At 43.2% G+C, this 22432-nt stretch overlaps 1 protein-coding gene across 1 annotated transcript in view; it reads left to right on the forward strand.

The window, feature by feature from the left end:
- PLCG2 (phospholipase C gamma 2) overlaps nucleotides 1-22432 on the forward strand; it is a 177732-nt gene that overhangs the window by 142632 nt on the left and 12668 nt on the right. Inside the window, exons 25-30 of the mRNA XM_008064981.2 lie at nucleotides 1647-1749; nucleotides 3232-3441; nucleotides 5285-5430; nucleotides 6681-6795; nucleotides 8071-8238; nucleotides 14451-14539. Coding sequence (XP_008063172.1) covers nucleotides 1647-1749; nucleotides 3232-3441; nucleotides 5285-5430; nucleotides 6681-6795; nucleotides 8071-8238; nucleotides 14451-14539 — 831 coding nt within the window. The remainder of the gene's footprint in view (nucleotides 1-1646; nucleotides 1750-3231; nucleotides 3442-5284; nucleotides 5431-6680; nucleotides 6796-8070; nucleotides 8239-14450; nucleotides 14540-22432) is intronic.

Genomic DNA, 22432 nt, shown 5'->3' on the forward strand with positions numbered 1-22432 from the left:
GATGAGGTCTCGCCAAGTTGCCCAGGTGGGTCTCGAACCCGTGGGCTCAGGCAATTCACTCACCTCAGCCTCCCAAGGCACGGGATTACAGGCTGAGCCACCGAGCCCGACACATTTTAGTGACATCTTCTCCAGGACCTGATGACAGCTGGTGTGTGAGGGCATGAAGCAGAGCTGTAACATGGGACAGGCAGGTTAGAAGCAGGGACCTTGGGTCAGGTCAGTGGTTTTAAACATCTGGTTCTGTCATTGACTGACTGTGTAGCCTGAGATATGCTACTTAACTTCTCTGTGTTAAATGGAGACAATTCTGCCTCTCAGGAGATGTGTGGAACTAACTTAGATAATATCCGTCAGTGCAGTGGGAAGCTAAGCACCCTCTAAGGAGTGCTATCAGGGACTGGTTCTGTGGAAAACAATTTTTTCAAGGACCAGGGTGGTGGGGGGTGGTTTTGAGATGATTCAAGTGCATTACATTTATTGTGTACTTTATTTCTATTATTATTGCATTGTATACATAATTAAATAATTATCACTATCATGGAAGTATAAAATTATTATTTTGATATGAGTTTGCAAGAAATTGATTTATGATGGTCTCTGTGCAGCCAAACCTCACTACTCATGTGAATCTGTATTTGCAGCCACTCCCCAGCACTAGCATCACCACCTCAGCTCCACCTCAGATCATCAGGCATTCAATTCTCATAAGGAGCATGCAACCTAGATCTCGTGCATGTACAGTTCACAAGAGGGTTCACGCTCCTCTGAGAATCTAATGCCACTGTTGATCTGACAGGAAGCAGAGCTCAGGTGGTAACATGAGTGATGGGGCGTGGCTGTGAATACAGATGATGCTCTGCTCCGTCACCTGCCACTCACCTCTGCTGTATGACCCTGTTCCTAACAGGCTATGGACGAGTACCGGTCTATGGCCTGGGGTTGAGGACCCCTGATCTAAATATTCTCTTAAGGGTCCCCCTTGACCAATAAGAGACTGACATCTTCTTTACCTCATGCTCAGTCAGAATCTGGGGAGGGCTGAGGGGGTGCCTGGTTTGGGGTGAAGTGGAAAGCTCATCCTTACTCGGATGGAGTTAGGTTTGACAGCGGGTCCTCTGAAGGGAAGTGCCTCACAAGAGGGATCCCTTTGGACAGAGCTGTGACAGGCAGTCAGAGGCAGGAAGGAGGTTTGTATGGTTTAGGAGTACAAGGTATTGGGAGTAGTGACAAGGAGGCCATGGTCCACAGTGCTCATGAGGAGTTGGAGAGCTAGAATTTGAGAAACGACAACAGTGTGGTTTCAGCGGACAGGGCAGGATGGGAGGCAAAGAGCAGAGGGGTTAAGGAGAAGGGCTGGTGACAGAGAAGAGGCCTCTCCCTCTGCCATCCCGACCTCCATCTGTAATGGGAGCTGTGACCAGGACTGACCTAGACACCCAACCCAGGTGGAAACAGGAAGAGGAAGGAAAGAGAGGAGGGGCAGGGCATCTTCAGGAAAGGAAAACATTCATCTGTGATACAGGTCTCAGCATACATAAGGGCCAAGTGGAGATGGAGGAGGAGAATGCCGGGTGAACTGGGAGGGTGGAATTTCTCAGGGTCCACCCTGAAGGTGGAAACTAAAGATGGCTGACTCCAAACAGGAGAATAACATGAAATACTGGGAGAAGAACCAGTCGATCGCCATTGAGCTCTCTGACCTGGTCGTCTACTGCAAACCAACCAGCAAGACCAAGGACAACTTAGGTAACATCTTCTCCATTGCTGCCCCATAACTGCAGTGAAAGTGACTTCCTTTTCAGTCTGTTATGGTCAGAGAGGAAAGGGTGGGGGTGCTCCTGTGAAGTGCTCCAGGTGGTGCCTCACTTTGACTTTGCCTTCAGGGTGAGGGAGCTGGCAGACGGGGCCCTTTTGGGAAACCCACTCAGAGGGCGAATTCATTTTCTATTGCTATCTCCACAAACTTGGTGGCTGGACACATCATGTGTTTATTCTCACATGTGCTGGAGGCCAGGGTCTGAAATCAGTGCCACTGGGCCAAAATCAAGGTGTCAGCTGTGCCCTCTCCAGAGGCTCCAGGGAAGGAGCCATTCCTTGCTTCTTTCAGCTTCTGGTGGCTGCTGGCATTCCTTGGCTTGTGGCTGCACCATTCCAATCTCTGTCTCTGTGGTCAGGTGGTCTTCTCCTTTTCCACCTCCCCTTTACAAGGACCCTTGTGGTGGCATTAGGTCCACCGGGATAATCCAGAATAATCTCCCCATTTCAAACTCCTTAATTTAATCATGTCTGTCATATAAAGTCACATATTCACAGGTTCCAGGGATTAGGACCTGGGTGTTTTTGGAGACCATTATTCAGCCTCTCACAGGCCCATTAAAAAATGGTTCTTCTACCAGATTCTCCAAAGTAGTAAGTTCTCTGATGATGCTGGTCATGCTTTATTTCTCTTTGGGCCCTTTCAGCAACTCCATAGCTTTCATCTCAATTTGTGATTCCAGGGCCAGAGAAATAGTACCAAATCCCAGTTTACTTTTACTGGGAGGCAGGCCCCTGGCACCTTCAGTTTCAGGAACAGATGTGGAAGCTCCAGACTCAGAGGCTACATGGGTGTTCCACCACCATCAGGTGTGAAGGAGCAAAGCTTCACCCATGCAAAACTGAGGCCTGTCCCATTCCTGCCCTCCCATTCTTTCTCCTTACCCACCTGGGTGCCCCCTCCCATCATGTCCCTTCCCAGGGCAGCAGCAGTGAATTCTCACTTCAAAAAGATGCTGAGTTCCTTCATCCTGCATCTTTTTGATGAGGAGGCTGGATCTCTTTTTGCATCTTCCGTTCCTAAGACCTCTTCCTTCCTGCTTCTACCTAAAACCATCCCCACCTTCCCACTTCTGTAACTGCACCTCTTTTGGGTTTTCTTGTTCAAGGCTGTTGGTCATTTTAAACAAACAAACAAAAACTACAATAATCATAGACTATAAGGCTGTGGGAAAATGAGGCCCCCTTTTAATGTGTAAGACCCTCCCCCCTTTTACTACCTGGAATTCCTGAAGGGCAAGAATCTATAGTGGTCCCAATTATGGCGATATCACACAACCCCTCGAATGTCTTGTCAGAGGGAGAGATTCCAGGTTTCCTCTTACAACCGGAGCGTCCAGACATTGCACCAAGCATTAAGAAAATGCACAGATGAGACCCAATACATGGTGACCCTTTTCTCTGTGTGCGCAGAAAATCCTGACTTCCGAGAAATCCGCTCCTTCGTGGAGACAAAAGCTGACAGCATTGTCAGACAGAAGCCCATGGACCTATTGAAGTACAATCAAAAGGGCCTGACCCGAGTCTACCCGAAGGGACAAAGAGTTGACTCTTCAAACTATGACCCCTTCCGCCTCTGGCTGTGTGGCTCCCAGATGGTGGCGCTCAACTTCCAGACTGCAGGTAAAGGAGGGTAAAGGTAGCCATGTATCATTCCACACAAAGTCAGCTCAGGTGACTGGTGTGTCATGGTGTCTGGGAATGAGTGATACATCTCAGGGACTGCCATGGTTCAGCAGAACGCTAGCTAGTGTGAGTCCCGTCAACTGAACGGAGTGACTGCAGGGACTGAAGGGTGCTTGGATCAGGCAGGCTCCGTGATTGCAGGTGGCAGAGGCTGAATCAGTCTGGCCCAAGAGAAAAAGGAAAAACGCGTTAGCACATGTAATTAAAAATCCCAGGAGTAGCCGGGTGCAGTGGCTCACTCCTGTAATCTCAGCACTTTGGGAGGCAGAGGCAAGAGGACTGCCTGAACCCAGGGGTTTGAAACCAACCTGGGCAAGTGCAATAAATAAAAAAATTAACTGGATGTGGTGGCACATGCCTGTAGTGCCAACTTCTTGGAAGGCTGAGGCAGAAAGATCGCCTGAGCCCAGGAGGTTGAGTGTGCCACTGCACTCCAGCCTGGGCAACAGTCAGATTCTGACTCAAAAAAAAAAAAAAAGCCCAGGAGTTGATCTTATCTTCAGATGCCACACAGGTCCCGGGTGGCATCTTCAGGGATTTCTTCTCTCGACTCGCCCACCCCTCTTTGAGGGCTTCATGCTCAAATTCTCTTCCAGAGACATTCACATGCTGGGGAACAAAACCCGTATACAAACTTTTGAACACAGAAAGAGTAGCATAAAGCACAGTGCTCTGCACTTCCGTTGTTATTTAAGGCCTCTTTTGGGGTCAATTCATCAGTAGCTTCCTTTCAGCTCTTTTTCTAGTCACATAGGATTCCAGGGAATGGAACCATCATTGGTTTAAAAAGTCTTCATGGAGGCACGTGCGGGTTATTCCCCATCATTCACTGTCACAGATAGCACCGTCTTCTGTGCCCTTACGTGGGCGTCATTTCACAGGCGTCAGATGTATCTTTGGGACAGAATTGTCAGAAGAGCAGGCTGGGTCAAGCAGCACTAGCATTTACATTTTGATAGACTGCCCTGAGAAAAACCACCGAGCCACCTGTTTCCAGTTGTGCCAGAGCTAAGACCCTTTGCCAAAGAGATTGTGGGTGGGAATGCAAACAGGTGGAAGTTTGAAGATGCTCTTTTTGGCATAACTTCAACTGTCTCATTGGGCACCCCTTGTCCGTGGGATAGGTAAAAATTGATATTCTATTGTGGTCACTTAGAGCTTCTCTTAGTATCTCTCTTATGAGCGACATTAGCCAGTTTTTCACTTATTTAGGGAGCATTTGCCTTTTGTGTGAATTATTCATGCTTCTTACCCAATTTATCTACTGCAGTAGGTATTTATAGCATATATTTGTCAGAACTAAGAGGCTAAAAAAATTTATATGTATATGATTGTCAATTGAGTTAAAATTAATTATTTTTAAACTTTTTTGAAGGGATGAAGTCTTGCTATGCTGCCCAGGCTGGTCTCAAACTCCTGGGCTCAAGCAGTCCTCCCACCTTGGCCTCCCAAAGTGCTGGGATTATAGGTGTGAGCCACCGCACCCAGCCAGAATGATTTAATTTATGTAGGGTTTTTTTTTTTCCTATGTAGACATTTTTATCTTTTGGTAGGTTCTCTTTTATGGTTTTGGATTTTGTGATGTATTTGGAAAGATGTTTCCCAGTCTGAGATTGTTTTTTAAAAACTCCATATTTTGTTTGAGTCAGATACCTATTTGAACAACTGCCTTAAATTAATTGTGGAAAAAGGTATAACTCATTCCCTTCCTAGCAGCTCCTGGCCCAGGAGGCCAGCCTTCCTGGCCTGACTTACAGCAGGTATTCACCTTCCTTCCCAGATAAGTACACGCAGATGAATCATGCGCTGTTTTCTCTCAATGGGCGCACGGGGTACGTTCTGCAGCCTGAGAGCATGAGGACAGAGAAGTACGACCCAATGCCGCCTGAGTCCCAGAGGAAGATCCTGATGACTCTGACTGTCAAGGTAAAGCCAGCTCTCCTTCCTGCTCTGGTAGCCAGGTTGCCTTCCCTGGGGGTTGGGTCAGGGGAAACCTGGGGCTGGTGATGCCAATCATCTTGCTTAAACCATCAAAGATCACATAGTATTTTAGGGCCTTTCTGTATTACAGTGGACTCCAGGGTCATTTCAAGGGGGGACTACCCCAAACCCAGCTTGGCGACCTTCTCTTATTATTTGTGGGGGGTGAGGTGTGAATCAGTCTCTTTGAGGTCTCAGTGTGGTCAGCCTCTGCCGGAAAGAGAGAGAACTAAAAACACAGGAAATGGCCATTTGGTCTTTAATGGCCACCGAAAGGGCAGAGCTGATTACCCCCCTTGGCCAGTTTTTGGGTCAAAGCTTTCAAAAATTCATATGGCTTTCAGAGAATGTGTTGTTGCTTTGTAAGAATTTTTGGAAGGCAGATAAATGAATAAATTGTATTTCTAATGAGATTAAGGGGAAAAAATGATGTACATGTAACCAAAGGCCTTTATTTTATTTTATTATTTTTATTTTGTGGGTCGGGGTCTCTGTCACCCAGGCTGGAGCATGGTGACACTATCACGGTGCAGCCTCAACCTGCTAGACTCAGGCCATCCTTCTGCCTCAGCCTCTTGAGTAGCTGGGACTGCGGGTGTATGCCACCATGCCTGGCTAATTTTTTGACTTTTTGTAGAGACAAGGTCTCACTATGTTGCCCAGGCTGGTCTTGAACTCCTGGGCTCAAGCAACCCTTCTGCCTCAGCCTCCCAAAGCACTGGGATTACAGGTGTGAGCCACTGAACTGGGCCCTGTAATGCCATGCTGTCTCCTCAGCCTTTTCTGGGTGCTGGGAAATCCAGTGACCAAGCTCTCTGCCTTGGTGGGCATCCCCCTGGCCATGGGTGTGTGTGTTTATATGCACAGGTGAGATCCCCCCACCATTGAGTCAGATGACATGAGGCTGAAATCCAGCCCTGTCCTGACAAGTTGTGGGAATCCACTGCAACTCCCCACCCCCATTTCCTCATCCACAGAAGGACCCCGGGGATGGTGTCCACTGCAGAGCGTTGCTAGGACTTCTCCAGTAAATTACTTCTCAACAGCTTTCTGGGGAAATTAAGGCTGGTGTTGGACTCATACTATATGACTCTAGCACCCAAATGCAGCTCCATGCTAGACTGCCCATGTGGGGTGTGTTCAGCTCTTGCCAGGATGTCTTTGGGGGAGTTCAGCAGTTGCCTTTGGTATCCCAGGTTCTTGGTGCTCGCCATCTGCCCAAACCTGGACGGAGTATTGCTTGTCCCTTTGTGGAGGTGGAAATATGTGGAGCTGAGTATGACAACAACAAGTTTAAGACAACTGTTGTGAGTAAGTTGCCTTGGCCCTCTCTTATTTATTTATTTATTTATTTATTTTGAGTTGGGGGTCTCACTGTGTCACCCAGGCTGGAGGACAGTGGCACCATCATGGCTCACCTTGATCTCCAGGCTCCTGTGATCCTTCCGCCTCAGCCTCCTGAGTAGTTGGGAATACAGGTGCATGCTACCACACCTGGCTAATTTTTAAATTTTTTGTAATGATGAAGTCTTTCTTAGTTATTGATGCTAGTCTTGAACTCCTGTGCTCAAGTAATCCTCCTTCTTTTGCCTCCCAAAGTGCTGGGATTACAGGCATGAGCCACCACGCCTGGTTTCCTTTCTTCTTTTAAACTTCAAGCAAGTTAAATTATGTGCAGGGAAGCTCTTCTGGCACTTTTGTTGGCTGCATGGTTCAGCTTGGGAGAGGAAAATAAAGGGCCCCTTTATTAAATTGTTAGACTTGTACCCCGTCCTGGGTTTCTGTGCCTATAAGTCAAGTCAGGAGTCCCAGGCAAGGCTCCCTGTATTCTGCACCCTGACACTAGGTGGGTCCTCTCTGTACAAAGCCCAATCTGATTTAACTACTTAGTCAGAGGTTAAGAAGCACAGACACACACACAGAGGGCTAGCATACACGGCTGACCTGACCCAGAGGACTCAGCCTATCCTGGGGATCTTACCCATAGAGGGCAGGAAGGAAGGATGAGAGAAAAGCTTGCTCTTCCAGAAGAAGCCAAAAAAACCCCCATGAACTGTGGGTTTTTTTAAGGCACAGGATCACTACTTATGGAAAAAGATAGCCCAGTGACCAGCTCAGGCACTGATCAATTAATTGGTATTTATGGAGGGTGACGGGTTTGCTACTTACCTTGCTCTGTGAGGTTGGGTCCTCCTCTGATAATTCTAGAACACACTGCTGGTTCTTCCTCTTTGGACTGAGGGATGTGGCTCCCAAGCTCGCTTCTCCTTTAATCTCTTCCAAAACCCACCATTCTGCTCTGCAAACACCTCCTTGCCTTCTCCCTATCCCAGGAAGGTGAGGTGGGAGATGCACGAAGGGGGAGGTGGTCTTTCTCTGCTCACTGAGGGAACAGCCTGCAACAGCAGGATTGCTCAAGGGAGAGGGAGTGTGCAGATAATTTTTCAGATTTTCCTAGGTCTTGGCATAGATTCGTATTTATTTACATGGTTGCCAAGGGGTTTCAAAGTTGAAGGATGCAGAGACCTATCTACCAGAAGGAAGCAAGGCGAATGTGCCCTCTAATGAGCTTTGATCTCCTTCCAGATGATAATGGTCTCAGTCCTGTCTGGGCTCCGACACAGGAGAAGGTGACATTTGAGATTTATGACCCAAACCTGGCATTTCTGCGCTTTGTGGTTTACGAGGAAGATATGTTCAGTGACCCCAACTTTCTTGCTCATGCCACTTACCCAATTAAAGGAATCAAATCAGGTAAGAGCCCTTTTAATTAAGATGCTCAGTTTGGGCTAGCATCATTCTTTGGTTTGTGCTGCTGGCTTTAAAAAATATTTAAAAAGCATTTTTTTCCTGGTTTTGATTAAATCACCACAAAACTGACTGAGTGGCTTGGAGAACAAGTGTGTGCCCAGCCTGTCTTAGCATCCAGGGGGGAAGGAGTAAGAGGGAATGCTGTGTCCTTCAAAGGGGAATGTCTCCATGCAACATTGGATCATTAGTCAATGGTCAACCTGGCACCATAGTTTAATTTTTTTTTTTTTTTTTTTTTTTGAGTTGGAGTCTTACTCTGTCACCCAGATTGGAGTGCAGTGGCTGCTCCCGGTCACTGCAGCCTCGACCTGCTGGGCTCCGGCGATCCTTCCGCCTCAGCCTTCCGAGTAGCTGGAATTACAGGCGCGTGCTATCACGCCCGGCTGATTTTTGATTTATTGTAGAGATGAGGTCTTGCTGCCCAAGCGGGTCTCGAACCCGCGGGCTCAGGCAATCCACTCACCTCAGCCTTCCAAAGGCGTGGGATTACAGGCTGAGCCACTGAGCCCGGCTCATAGTTTAATTTCATTTGGAAATGGCGTAGGTGGTTTGCCTCTCTCCAGCCAGGGCTAAGTCTGATTTGATCTCCCTCCTGCTCCCTGACTGGCAACGTGACAGGGTAGGCAAAGGTGAGGCCTTTGGCATCTGGCGGGAGTTACAATCTTGGGTCCAACTCTCTGAAGCTTTCAGAATTCCCCTTCCTCTTTTATAAAACGGGGAGGGTTGATTTATCTTTGAATCATTAGGCTTTTCTTCCATGCTGAGCAAAACCAAAACCCCGTCATGGCTTGAGAAGAGCCATTTTACATTTGCCAAAGCCCAAACTGGGTCATGTGACCAGCTCTTAAGCATCAGGACACTGAGTCCAACTCAGTGAATCCCAGGTGACTGAGCCCCACCCACACGGCTGAGATAGACACCTCCAGGTGAGAGGATCTAGAACCCAAGAGCTTGGTGATGCTTCTGGAGTCATTTATCAATAACCATGGCTATCTGTAGCTTGTGGGTGTTTTCTCTAATTGACTTGGGTTTCTCTAATTGACAAATAGGCCCTCGCTGGATGTTCAATTTCCTTCCTCGCTCTTCTTAATAGTTCTGATGTGTGGGACATAAGATCGTAGATCCTTCTGAATACCTCAGGACTCTGTTCCTAAGGATTTTTCAAGAAAAAGAGATAATGGTCCTTTTAGTTACTTATATAAAAATACAGTCTTTTTTTCCGAGTTGAAGTCTCACTCTGTCACCCAGGCTGGAGTGCAGTGGGTGCACTCACAGCCACCCCAGCGTCGACCTGCTGGGCTCAGGCAATCCTTCCGCCTCAGCTTTCCAAGTAGCCGGAACTACAGGCATGTGCTACCACACCTGGCTCATTTTTTGATTTATTATAGAGATGAGGTCTCGCCAAGTTGCCCAGGCTGGTCTTGAACCCGTGGGCTCAGGCAATCCTCTCACCTCGGCCTCCCAAAGTGCTGGGATTACAGCACTTGAGCCATGGCGCCCGGCCTAAAAATAGTCTTTTGATATTGTTTGGAAACCTTGAACTCAATGAAGAGCTGAACTGGATTTTTTTTTTTTTTTTTTTTTGAAACTTGGAAGGTGCCAGACCTTCCTTGAACTTCTTCCTTTCTTAGTATCATAAATCTTACCATTTCTGCCACTGGGCAGTGATCCAACTTCTGAGCAGCAAGCATGCTGGGGGCTCCGGTTGGAAAATTCGGGCTCCTGGGCCCACCATGGGGTCTGATTCATCCCAGGAATCTGTATGTTTAGCTAGCTCCTCAGATGGCCTTGTATGTTTAGCTAGCTCCTCAGATGGCCGTCTTATCACTGAGGAAACAATCTCCCGAGCAAGGTTAGTAGCTGAAGCAAGAGTTTGGGAAAATGTTTAAACCGTCTGTTTTTGGATTTTTAGAACTTCAGAAATACTCATTTTCATAACTTACTCTAATAATTTTTTTTTTCTTTTTGAACTGGAGTCTTACTCTATCACATAGGCTGGAGTGCAGTTGCATGATCACGGCTCATAGCAGCCTTGACCTCCTGGGCTCAGGCAATCCTTCCGCCTCAACCTCCCAAGTAGCTGGGACTATAGATGTGTACCACCATGCCTGGCTAATTTTTTGATTTTTTATTTGTAGAGAAGAGGTCTCACTATGTTGCACAGGCTGGTCTCAAGCAGTCCTCCTGCTTCATCTTCCCAGAGTGTTGGGATTATAGGTGTGAGCTGCTGTGCCCAGCCACTTACACTAATAATACTGGGTACTCGTTTGTCTGAGGCCTTTGGCAATCCCCTTTGGTTAACTTGCCCACACTATAAACTATTTTAAAATCCAGTAGTGAGGCTGTGATTCTTCAATCTGCAGTTTGTTTCTTTTAGATTATCCTGATAAATGAGGTTTAGGAATGATACCACTTCTTCTGGTGCAGGAAGTATAGTTTTTGCTAAATCTTGATGCTGTGACAGACTTCTTTTTATGGCAACTGTCCTCCAACTCCTCACCAGTCTTCCCTGGACTTGTCCTGCACAGATGGGTGACTGTGCTGATACCCCCTGGCTACCCTGATATCCTCTTGAAGGATGCAGGAGGGCCGTGAGCCTTGTAACCCCTCCCAATGCGTTGGAGAGAGGTCAGAGTTGATGAAACCCCCTCACCTTACTGGCCATGGCCATCAGAGTGTGTCAGTTTATTTAGAGAATGAAGTGACTTCGCTTGGAGCTTTAAAAAAACAAAGAACAAAACCTCAAGGGTGATTGCAAATGTGATCCCACCCGCCCTAACTGTGAGACACTCTCAGCAGGGACCTTCTCGCTTCTTCCAGCTCCCAGCAGCGCCTGGCACATCCATATTCATGGGAAGAATGAAGTAAAATGCACAACTCCTTTGTGCACAAGGCACGGAGGGGCTTCTGAGCTGGAGAAATAAACTTTGCCCGTTGTCATTAGGGATGCACTTAAGCTTTTAAACCAGCTGGAGCTCAGGAAGGAAAGAAACAGCCTTTATTGTGTTGGGTACCTTCAACGCTTTCCCTTTTAATCCTCACAGTAATCCTGTGAAAGGGGTTTTATCCTCTCTGCTTTTAAAATCTGAGCACTTTGAGGCCTAGTGAAGTGAATTAACTTGCTCAAGGTCACACACTTGTAGGACCAGAGCTGGGTTTCAAACCCAGGAATTTCTGACTTCAAACCCTGTGTTCCTAGTTTATAGGCTGTCCTTAAGAGGCTTCCTTTGTTCTCTCTAGGTGCTAAAAGCCTGAGACAATGATCTTACTTGAAAAGATGTTTCTAGTTCCCTTTCCCCTGTGAAATGACCACCACCACCACCACCAACATATCTATCTTTTTGAAGCTGGGGAACACTTTTCAACCCTAATGCTATACATGAAGGGCTACCCAGTGTATAAAAGTGAGACTTGGGCAGTGAGAGGAGGTAATAAGAGCTGGAGACAGCTGGCCACGGGGTCAGAGATCGAGTCTCCAAATTCAGAGGCCCATGCCTGGCAGCAGACGGTACAACTTTGCTTGGAACCGAGCTATTGGAGTGCACACTACCCCAAATCCCATGGAGCATACAGCATTCCAGTTCATTCTAACAATTGAGCAACACTTAGACTTTTCCCCCAGTGTCCTCAGATCAGCTCATTAAAGATGCAATCGACTCAGATGCCCTGCCCTAGAAATCCCTAGTTAGAATCTGCAATGTAACAAGATCCACAGGTGATTTACATGAAAGCTGGGGTAGCACTGGGCTAGACTGCAAGAATTCTATGGATATCTATGTAGGTAAAAAACAAACCAGCAGACACCATCAAAAAACAATAGTATCACCTATAAGGAGGAAATACGTCAGAAAACTTCTCTACAGCAGTGTTCAATGAGAGCAATGGCCCTAGAATCCTACAGGGAAAAGAGAGAGTATAAAACTCTGAGGTTTTATACCTACTCAAACTGTCACTCAACTATAAAATTAAAGGATGGATGCTTTCAAACATGCACAGTTCAGGAATTACATGTTCCATGAGCTCATTTTGAAGAAAACAAAAGAGGACAAATTTAGCCAACCAGAACAGAAGTTCCATAAAAGACGGTGAGCATTCAGCCACTAAAAAAAATATAAATCTATGAATTTCATTGTATGTAAATTTTGTATCAAAAGAGGAACACTGTAAACTAATATTGAGCTCTGTTTAGTGAGATGCATGCTGGGTAAAGTATAAGGAAAAGTGTATTGATGTCTCCATCTTACTGTGAATTACATATACAAATAAGATGAATTGATGTGTGAATAAATATGTGATAAAACAGTACAATTGGCCCTCTGTATCCATGGGTTTCGTATCCATGGATTCAACCAACCTCAGATCAAAAATATTTTTTTAAAAATTGTATCTGTACTGAATATATAGACTTTTTTTCTTATTTCCTAAACAATACAATGTAACAACTATTTACATAGCACTTAAATTGTCTTAGATATTAATGTCTACAGGAAGATGTATATAGGTTATATGCAGATACTACGTCATTTATATCAGGAACTTGAACATCCAAAGATTCTGGTATCAGGGGAGATCTGAAACCAATCCTCCATGGATACTGAGAGCGACTGTATAGAAAAAAGTTGATGGTAGAATCCAGATGCTTGATGTAGGTAATTTTTTTTTTTTTTTGAGTCAGAGTATCACTCTGCCACCCAGGCTAGAGTGCAGTGGCACGATCATGGCTTATTGCAACCTCAACTTCCTAGGGCTTAGGCAATCCTTCTGCCTCACCCTCCCAACTAGCTGGGACTACAGGCACACACCACCACACCTGGCTAGCTAATTTTTGTATTTTTGATAGAGACAAATCTCATTATGTTGCCCAGACTGGTCTTGTAACATTCTTTTAGCTTTGCTGTATGTTTAAAAATTTTTCTATTGAAACATCAGACAAATATAACTAAACCTCCCTTGGTGTGATAATTATTGATACAAAACGGAATACAAATATTACACACCATGTTCACATAGACACAATAATATGCCGTAACCCAAATTAGAGGAAAAAGGAGAGAGAGTACGGGGTTGTGTGAGCATGCCACTTTCTTCATCATAAGCAGTGAAAAGCGAGAGATTCAACAGATACTGTTTAAAGGTGATAAATGAACTGATGGCCTAAAATGATCTCTGAGAGAAATAAGCTAAAACCTGAATGGTGGGAGGCCCAGAGGACATAGTGGAGATGTCCTAATTTGGGTATTGTTTGTCTTGGACAAGCAGTAGATACACCTGCAAGACAATCTAGGGTCATGGAGATGTTCTCTAAGATACAACATTAGATGGAAAGGCTAAGGTGCTGTTATCTGTGCTTTAAAAGAAACTCAAACATAAGCATAGACAACCTTGGGAATGATATTGTTAACAATGGTTCCTTTTAGGATAGAGAGCAGGATGATGTAGAGTGAGAGTTCTGTTTTTACTGTGTATTCTTTTATACCACTTAATTAAAACAAGCAAGCAAACCAGCCTTTGGGATGTGCTGCCTTAAGCATGACTGACTTGAGGAGGAAGGAAGATGCAGACTCACCCCACCCTCCTTCCACCCCAAATAAAAAGAAACATTTAAATGGCTGTCAAACACAGGCTCTAGTTGTAAATAGGGAATGGCTTTCAGAGGAGGAAGATCAATACTGCTATGAACTACCAAGGGACAGGAAGATTTCCTCCCATTGGAAATCTTTAAAGATAAAATACACTCCCTGGTCCTGTGCTTTGTAAAGGCCTAAGTGGGGGAAATAGATGTGAGGATTCACTACACTTTTGAGTCTTTTGTCCTCATGAGTATTTAGGGAATTGAACCACAGCTGCAATCACTTGAAATTCAATGTGGAATTTTCTGTGCGTTTTAATTTTTTCTGAGTGAATCATTTTTATTTCTAAATGGTAGATATTTTTTAACCTTGCTTCCCTGTATGGACCTGTCAGTCAAGGTTGCTAACCTCTGCCCCTAACCATCAGGGTGGGACCTCTGGCTTCCAGAGAGTCAGACCCCAGCATGGGGTGCTGACTTCTCTACTCACTGAACTGGTATATGACCTTTGGGTACCTCTTCACCCCAAATCTAAGGTCTGACATTAATTACCTGCCTTTGCATTTTCTCCCCCATTTTGCTGCAGGATTTAGATCTGTTCCTCTGAAGAATGGGTACAGTGAGGACATCGAGCTGGCTTCCCTCCTGGTTTTCTGTGAGATGCGACCAGTCCTGGTGAGTGGAGAAATGCCCACCAGGGTATTTCTGAGCTCTGAGCTCTGCTTGCTGGTGGGGTAGAAATGGCCTGTGAATTCAGTTGACTGGTGGACTTAAACCCATTGACAGTTTTCTAGCCCAAGCATGAGACATCATAAAAGAATTCCTTTTTGCTAATTTCCCAGAGGTCTTGGATGTTTTTCTCAGCATCTTCTCTTGGAGAGTGTTGTGTGAAACTGTGGTTCTGGAACCCAGTGGATAGATGTGGACTTGGTCAGTGCTACCAGATACCCCATCTTGTTTTTTATTTTTCTTTTTCCAGTAGAGAAATCAGTCTATTATTTGGCTATAAGAACTAAATGTTGAGATTTGGAAGTTGTGAGTAAGCAACAAAAAAAGGGTGAATCAAAAATCAGCCGGGTGTGGTAACACATGCCTGTAATTCTGGCTACTTGCAAGGCTGAGGCGGAAGGATCGCCGGAACCCAGCAGGTTGAGGCTGCGGTGGCCGGAAGCGGCCACTGCACTCCAGTCTGGGCGACAGAGTGAGACTCCAACTCAAAAAAAAAAAAAACAAAACCAAAAAAAACCAAACTATGTGTTTTGATCTGATTGTTTAAAATAGGTTATTTCAGAGTAGAAGAAAACATTAGAATGAATATATTTTGAAAATATATTAATTACTGTAGACATAAAGAGTATTATTGAAAATAAAGCTGATGTGAATTTGATACAAATGTAGTATATTTGAAATGGAAAGTAAAAATATAAAGCACCCAGATAGAATTATGCAATTGGCATGGGTAAAATTTTTTTGCTAGGAAATTCTTTTAATGACAAATTCACCTCATTGTTTGAAGAAAGCAGGCACAAATCCTTTTATGCCACAGCAAAATTACTGAAGGTTTTAAGTAAATTAAAATGTGATAAATCATTTTGTATTAACAATTAAGTAGGGGTTTATTAGTTAAAGTATATCTGTGTGAATCTTTTCCACATTGTAAACACTTTTACATAATACATTACATTCTAAATAAACTCTTAGGGCTTCTGTAAAGTAAAGCTGAATGGTATCGGTAGCTGCTAAAATAGAAAATGAATCATAACTGTTAATATACTGAAAAAAAAAAAAAAAAAGAAAGGATGAAGGTCCTTGCAAGTTTCTCTTAGTTGCTCTTCAGCAGAGCCAGGCCAGAAAATCCTCTTCTAGATAAGTTCATCCTTTCTGGATGCTTTTTCCTGCCCATGGGACTTTGATAATCCCTTCAAAGTCTTGAAGAGCTTCCCATAAGGGTCATCTTGGTCTGGCCCTGGGGAAGGAAGTGCATGGACCCCTGACTTCCCACTGTGAGCAGTATTCCTTTTGTGACTCTTTCTACCTTGGTCCCTTTCATTTTCCAAGTGAAGATACTTGGTTAACCACTTTGATGGAGCAGTTTGGATAGACTTGACAGAAAGGTCTCTGTCTTGAACTAGATTAAAAAATGCAATAAGGCTGCTCAGGATGAAAGGTTAAGAATAGAACCACGCAGCCGGGCTCGGTGGCTCAGCCTGTAATCCCGCGCCTTTGGGAGGCTGAGGTGAGTGGATTGCCTGAGCCCGTGGGTTCGAGACCCGCCTGGGCAGTGAGACCTCATCACTACAATAAATAAAAAAATCAACCGGGCGTGGGAGCGCATGCCTGTAATTCCGGCTACTCGGAAGGCTGAGGTGGAAGGATCGCCGGAGCCTGGCAGGTCGGGGCTGCGGTGGCCGGGAGCGGCCACTGCACTCCAGTCTGGGCGACAGAGTGAGACTCCAACTCAAAAAAAAAAAAAAAAAAAGAATAGAACCATGCTGTGGATCACCAGATTCGGGCTTGACGGTAGGTGACCTGGGTATTCATATTATGCTGGAACTTCAGAATCTTCATGACAGCCTCTCACACAGGCTCAAACCCATGTGGCCTGACCTATAGTCAATAGTCTTTCAAGAGCCTTCCATTCCCCCACCACTGAACCACAAAACTGGGCATGGACTGGGTGAGTGTCTTGGACACTCTACTTCTCTCTGGCTAATCTGAAAAAAAAAAAGATTGTGGTTCTGCACCCCAGTGGGTTGATGTGATGTGGTCAGTGCCTCTATCTTGTTTTCTCATCCCGGTTGTTTTCCTGGTAGAGAAATCCGAGTCTGTAATTTGGCTCTAAGAACTAAACAGTGATATTTGGAAGTTGCCTGTTTGGCAACTTCCATAATATAGCTAAGGATCTTTAAAGGGGGAAGGGAAATGGCAGACATAGGGACATCATTTAACAGCCATAGCAATAGTCTATATAGTAAAAATTCATGAACTTGACTCAGGAGAGAACATTAGGTTTTTCTGCATAGCTGTTTCCCTATGTTCAATTTTTGCAACTTTGGTAGTTTTCCACTCCACAGCATTTTAGAAGCATCGAGATGAAAGAGGGTGGAAAAGTAAGGAAAGACAGAAAGCAGTAAAAACAGAGAGGCTTAAAATACACAGTAGTTAGGGGCTAAATAACCTGACACAGCCATCACTTTTTGTTGGTATAAAATAAACTCATGATGACAAAATTCTGTCTTTTTTAAAAGCATAAGAGGATGGAAAATGGAAAGTTTCTCCATTTTGAAACAAATTTTAAATGTTAGACTATAAAATAAATGTAATATTTATATGAAAGTTATCATTTTGTGTCTTAAATTACGGACCAAAAAAACTGTGATTGAAATGCTTGGTCCTGAACGTTTGTATAAATTCCTCCCTTTGCCAGGGTTACTAAGGTGCCTACACATCTTTATTGGAAACGCCTAAGTCCCCCCTTTCAGAATGTAATTATGTATTTGTCAATTTGTCATTAGGAAGACTGAGGTATGTAATACATCCATTTAAAGATCTTCTCTTTTTTTTGAGTTGGAGTCTCACTCTGTCACCCAGACTGGAGTGCAGTGAGCAGGAGGGCCGCTGCAGCCTTGACCTGCTGGGCTTTGGAGATCCTTCCGCCTCAGCCTTCCAAGTAGCTGGAATTATAGGCACGCGCTACCACGCCCGGCTCGTTTTTGATTTATTGTAGAGATGAGGTCTCACCAAGTTGCCCAGGTGGGTCTCGAACCCACGGGCTCAGGCAATCCACTCACTCGGCCTCCCAAAGCGCTGGGATTACAGGCTGAGCCACCGAGCCCGGCCATTAAAAGATATTCTAAGCCAGAATTAATTATTTTAAGCACATAGTTAAACACACAAATCCACAGCCCAGATTGTGGAGAGTACAGAGCATCGTTTTAATAATGAGAGGGAGAGGGGAGTAGAGAGGGTTAGTATTTGGTCTGTTTGCTTCCTTCTTTTCCTTGGCATATGCATTCTTTATTTAAGTATACTCATACACATTCATATATACATGTATGATTTTTTCTTAACTTTAGCACTGTCAACCTTTGGGACTAAGTCATTGTTGTGGGAACTGTCCTAAGTATTGTAGGATGTTGAGTAGCATCACTGCCCTTGACCCTTGATTAGATGCCAGTTGTATCCCTCCACCCCCATAATAATTCAGACTATTCTCAGACATTGTCAAATGTCCCCTGGGTGGCAAAATCACCCTTGGCTGAGAACCACTGTTTTAAACTGATATTATAAGTACTTTTTATACTATCACCCAATCTTCACTAGTATTTAAATAACTGTTAGATTCTTCCACAAGTAGACTGACCATACAGTAATCAGTCCCTTAAGCAGAGCATTTAGATGGAATACACTTACATATAAGAGCACCATGCACATCTTTAGTTGGGTACCCTTTTCCCCCTTCAAGTCAGAAGTATTTCCTTAGTATCAATACTCAGATATGGAGTTAGTGGGATCAATTACTTGAGAAGAATGGTAACAGCGTAGAACCTGGGCCTCCAGCAAGAGCTCTAAACAAGCAAGCTTGAAGACCCTTTGCTTAGTTAAGCTTATCTCTCTCCCTAGCCCATGGAAGTTTTTGGGATTTGTCCATCTATTGCCCAGGGAAAGGGAATCAGCACTTCCTCTCCGTGTACATAAAGCCCATTTGTAGACATTTCACAGAAGAATCAAGCTATAGAAACAGTTTCAGATAGCAGTAGGGCAACATTCATCTAGGCTTTGCTCTGCAAAGCTGTTGTCAACAACCCAGCAACATTATAAATAATTTAAATGATTAGATATCACCGGCAGCAGAGCTTGGTATATTTGAAAGAAAATTGTGTTGATGCAAATTTGACTTCCTTGATGAGGGAAGCTTAACGTGCTGGCTGCTGTCGGGGATGCCACTGTCTAGTGGGGAGTGAGAGGTGGGGAGGGTGCCTTATGGGGTTCTGAATGGAAACTCAACTCTCACAAATCTGCTTCCTGAAAGTTTTAGTGGAATGGTTGTCTGAGTATGTGCAAATTTCATTTCAGCTGTTGGCTCTCGAGATTTCATTTAATTCCACATCTGTCACCTGGTTCTGTGCCACTCACAGGTGCTGCTTGGCATTTCTGTCCACACTGCGATGAGGAGTCTCTCTTGGAAGCCAAGTTGAATTTCATTTGGTAGACCTGGACTTTCTTCTTGATGCCCAGGGTCAAACCTTGTTTTATTTATCACCATATCCTCTGGAATCCAGGGAGAGACTCTGGTAAACAGCCTCAAGAAAGATTTGTCTGAGTAAATGATTGATCCAGCAAGGGCTGAGATGGAGTTTACTCATAAAACATTTGCTGAGATAGAGTTTAAAGCCCCAGAAAACTGTCAATAAATACTTTAAACACCTTCTGAAGAAGCCATTTACATGTCACAATTACTTTATCAATTCTCAGTTCTTTACTCTGTTAGCTGTATATATAGTTTATAAAGAGTATTTTTAGCACCATTTTATTGCCTACTATATTTTATTAAGAAGTAGGGAAAAAAAGGAAGGGAGTTGAAAAAGTCTCCACAGACTGTATATAATCACTGTTAGCATCTTGGTATATTTCCTTTGCCTTGTGATTTTTTGCATATGATATTTCTGTAGTTGGATTCACATGTGTGCACTTTTCCATTTCACAGATGGTTTTAAGCATTATTGCATGTTATCAATATAATTTTTCAAAGCCATTGATGCCTATTTTATCAGGTATAGGTCCCTAATTCACTCTGTGATTCTCCTACTGATGGACAGATAAGTTGTTGGCAGGTTTTTACTTTATAAATACTACAGGCTTTCATGTAACATTTTTTGATGAAAAATTATTTCCTGAGGCTAGATATTTAGCAATGGAATAATAGATAAAAGAAAAAAGGACTATATATATATATATATATATATATATATATATTTATACATGTCAAATTTTTCTCTAAAAGTAAATAGTTTCTTTCAAGTTAATGTATTATATCCAGTCTTGCTGTTAATTGGAATGGGTTTCCACTCAAATGATCTAAACTGGTGAGATTCAGAAGAATGGAACTAGGGAAAGTATGGAAACTTAAATATTTATCATCATTTATGGGCAAACTGGCAGTTCCTGGAGTGTGCATTTGAGAATACTGGCTGCCTCAGGATCTGCTGAGTACTGACCTTGCCTGGAATGTGTTTTGCTTTGTGCTGGGTGGGAGCTAACATGCAAAGGGTAGAGAGGCTTAGTGAAAAACCAGGATGCTGTGGTTCTAGGTGGAGGCTCAGGAAGAGTAGATGTGTGAATCCCTTTAGAGAAGAGTTAGAAGAGCACACACTCTAGGACACTGGAAGTCTAGGACTAGGAGCTGTACCCTGGAACTGAGCTGGTCTTGGTTTTTGAGGTTGGAAAAGATATCCTGAGACTTGGGGAGACCTAGATGCTCATAGAAAAGTCCTTCTTGTGCCTCATCAGCTAGTTTATCAGATGACCCAGTGCTCACTCCAAAGCACAGAAACTGCTGTGTCTGCTATCCAAGATCCAGCAAATTGACTTGACTGCTGAACAACAACAATAAAGCCATGAGCATGCAATGAAGAAAACTGGTACACAGCAACAAGAGAAAGATACACCCAACGGAACACCTGGTACAGGTGGCTAGAAGTTGAAATGGAGCCATTGGAAGCATTATTATAAGAATCATAAGAGAATCATAACACAGACATCATAGGAACCTTCAAAGATATCCAAGTAGAGCACTGGAAAAAACTTTCTGGAATTTGAAACAAAAATTTGACTTGTGGAATTTTATAATTCAGTATATACAGAACTCAATGTTAGTGATGGGAAATAACTGTCTCACAATCCAGAGCAACACTACCATGAGGTGGAAATTCTAAAGGAAAAGCTAAGCTGGGAGTGCAGATGCCGATGATCTAATATGCAAGTGTATCCCAAAGGACAAAGTGGAATAGCTGATAGAAAGCTATTAATGAAACATTTAATAGAGAGAGATTTTCTCTGATCTGATGCTTGAGGGGGCCTACTTGGTTCTAGGTGAAATGAATAGAAAACATATTTCTGGTCATATTTTAGTAAAAAATTTTAAATTCTGAGGATAAATTTAAAAACCTGGACCTTCCAACACACTAGATGCTGTATAAAGAAAACTAAATAAGTCTAATATCAGACTTGTCCTCTTCAAAACTGAAAACTAGAAGACAGTCAAGTACCATCTGTAGACTAGGAAGACAGAAGAACTCAGTGTCTTTCCACCTACACGTCAAGGTAGCAGAAATGTATTTGTGAATATGCAAGATTTTAGATATATCAGGTATCCTACTCGGGGAAACCTCAGTACAACTCCTGAATCAATAATGCTTTTTAGTCAGAAGAGACCCTTCTAGATAGGGAGGTGAAGAGAGGGAAACCAGTGAATAATTAACTTTACAGTACAGTTACATTTTACAGCATTATACATGTGATTAGAATTTTATGATGGTATCAAGTAAGGATTAGTGAATCAGAAGAAATATACATATATGTATATATATAATCTAAAGCTAAAAATAATCAAGTATCAATAAAACCCAGGCACTGAGAGGTAAAATACGTAAAGGTGTCCAAAGGGGTTTCACATCTGATGACTGGAGAATCAATGGGTAAATAAACCATCCTGTACAAAGAGAGCTAATTATAATATTTTGTTATAAAGGGAAAATATAATTTTCACTGTAAGAATTGAAAAACAGAGGAGAAATAAGAAATTAAAGCAATATGAAATATATAGTAATCAAAATTAAGTGGATATGAACTTATATTTAATTCTGTGAATGGGCTGAAATGTCTAATTAAAACAGAAAAAGAGAAATCCAACTTTGTAATGTTTATAAGAAGTAGACCTAAAAGCAAACCATTTTTTTAAAGGTTAAAAACCAAACAGGAATGCATGTAAGAGCTACTGGAAAAAATTGGGAAGGAAAAATTAATCTAAAAGTAGAATTGAATTTAAGATCAAAAGTACTAAGAGCATTAAAAGGAACAATAAATTATGATAAAATGTTTGGTTTATAAAGGGACACAACCAGTCATTAGGACACAACCGTAATACCCAAATATATAAAGCAAAAGTGCCTACAAGTGTAGACAACTGGATAAAGAAAAATCTTTCAGACTATGGAAGGTCTAGTATAAAAAAAAAATCAAGGACGGAAGATAAACATGATTTAAGAGATATACAACTTTGCTTCAGTAATAGACTAGACCAAGTGGAAGAAAGAATCTTAGAACTTGAAGACAATTTAAAAATAATCCAGTCAGACAAAAATAAGAGAAACATAAAAAAGAATAAGCAAACCTTCAAGACATGTGGGACTACATAAAGTGACCAAACTTATGAATTATCAGTATCCATGAGGGGAAGAAAGAAAGTTTAGAAAACATTTAAGGAAATAATAGATGAAAACTTCATGTCTGTTATAGGAGTTAAACATCCAGATACAGGAGACCCAGTGAGCTCCAGGAAAATACATT

Source organism: Carlito syrichta, unplaced genomic scaffold, assembly GCF_000164805.1.
Source record: "Carlito syrichta isolate Samal-C Ts95f unplaced genomic scaffold, Tarsius_syrichta-2.0.1 Scaffold308119, whole genome shotgun sequence".
NCBI lineage: Eukaryota > Metazoa > Chordata > Mammalia > Primates > Tarsiidae > Carlito > Carlito syrichta.